The sequence below is a fragment of the Pleuronectes platessa genome, chromosome 15, assembly GCF_947347685.1.
Source record: "Pleuronectes platessa chromosome 15, fPlePla1.1, whole genome shotgun sequence".
Taxonomy (NCBI): Eukaryota; Metazoa; Chordata; class Actinopteri; order Pleuronectiformes; family Pleuronectidae; genus Pleuronectes; species Pleuronectes platessa.
The window spans coordinates 6,059,054-6,060,854 of NC_070640.1; the positions used below are offsets into that span (position 1 = coordinate 6,059,054).

General features: G+C 53.2%; 1 protein-coding gene across 1 annotated transcript; it reads left to right on the forward strand.

The window, feature by feature from the left end:
* The first annotated feature begins 301 nt into the window (after nt 1–301).
* On the forward strand, nt 302–1,363 carry waif2 (Wnt-activated inhibitory factor 2). The gene has a single exon (XM_053442461.1). The coding sequence runs from the start codon at nt 302–304 to the stop codon at nt 1,361–1,363; it is 1,062 nt and encodes a 353-aa protein (XP_053298436.1).
* Nucleotides 1,364–1,801: the final 438 nt, after the last annotated feature.

Here is a 1,801-nt window from a genome sequence, read left to right on the forward strand (position 1 = left end):
CCCCCTCTCTCTCAGTGACAGGCGTCAAAATTACCACCCAGGGAGCGCGGATCAGCAGCTCTCTCCCCGCTGCCACACCGCGGCTGCTGTCCGCCTTTCCGATGCGTAATAACCACCAAGAAGACGCGTCTTTTCTCCAGAAGCAGGCAGAGGAGACATGACACCGGACAGAGCGGCTCTGTGTCCCGGTGGATCAAAGTAACCGGTGTCGCCGGTTCGAATCGACTTCACCCGAGGGGATTGTGCTTGCTCGCCGGACTCGTCAGTAGCTTTCTGCTCTGAGATGAACCCGAGGAGGAAGATGTGGATATTTCACGGTGCCAACAGTTCAGTGCGTCTTTCCTCCACTTGGACCCAGTGGTGCTTGCGTTACGCTGCGGTGTTGAGTTTGTTGTGTTCGCCCGTCAGGACGGATGACGCGTGTCCATACTCCTGCGTCTGTGCCAGAGACTCGGGGACGGTGACCTGCCGGGACGGGGAGGACACGGAGGTACCGGGGGACATACCGGAGTGGACGTCCAGCCTGATCCTCCGGGGGAGGAACATCTCAACTCTACAGCGCGGTGCGTTCATGAGCAACGGCTCGGAGTTGGACATGACGATTCTCTCGCTGTCCTATAACGGGATACAGGCGATTGAGCCTTACGCCTTCCTGGGGCTCCCCCGGTTGCGTTTGCTGGACCTGAGCCACAACCAGCTGGAGCTGATCTCATCCAGAGCTTTCCATGGATTACCTGATCTGCGCTCTCTTTACCTCAATAACTCTGTTTTACCTTCAGCCGCAGCGCAGCTCTCTGAGGCACTCGACACACAAACTTTGCAAAACCTGCACAGACTGGAGCTGGCGGGGAACAGACTGAGGTCTATACCAATGCTGAGGTTGGACATCTACAACCTGCACGCCTTGGTGCTGGTGAACAACTCCATAGAGAGCATCGGCTGGGAAAACGTGACCAACCTGTACCAGCAAACTCGCCTACGTGTCTACTTGGCGTTGAACCCGTTCAGGTGCAACTGTGGACTGGAGGCGTTTTACTACTGGCTGAAGAACTCGTCCCAGTGTGCGGATTCAGGGCATCTCCTGTGCAGTGAGCCGGAGGCCAAGAGGGGGGTCCCCGTGGAGATGCTCCGGGGAGACGACGTGGATTGTATGAACGAGAACCTCGAGGCGGTCTCCTACGTGTTTCTCGGTTTAGTGCTGGCTCTGATTGGGCTGGTGTTTCTCATGGTGCTCTATCTCAACCGTGGTGGCATCAAACGGTGGCTCAACAACATCAGAGATGCTTGCAGGGACCAGATGGAGGTCTACCATTACCGCTATGAGCAGGACTCAGACCCCAGACTGGCCAATGTGGCTGTTTAACCCAATGAACCCAATGGAACAGAGTGAGGAGAGTGTTTCAGGAGGGATGTCCAGATGGGAAAAGTACTTCATACACAAAAGACTGAGGTCATTCCCTGGCTGAGTCCTGTCACAAGCAAAAATCTATCGTTTTTAAAACCATTTTCATCATTCTCAGCAACTGGAACATTAACTGTAAGTGGTCACCCACTCACTGTGGGATATTCACAGAGCCAAAGACAGTGAAATGACTATGAAGCTTTTTTCAGATATGAACTTCGCAGAATTGGATCTTTGGGAGTTTGTCTTTCACAAATGTACATCGCAGCAGGAGATTCTCCACTCACTTCACATGTTTTTTTACAGCAAACTGACACAGGCATTGGTTCTCATCACCTGAAGCTCTCTTCACATCTTCGTCGGAGTCTTCTACATGTATGACGATTATTTTCATCGTGG

Coding starts and splice junctions, on each gene's coding strand:
- waif2 (XM_053442461.1), top strand. CDS start 302: ATGTGGATATTTCACGGTGCCAACAGTTCAGTGCGTCTTTCCTCCACT.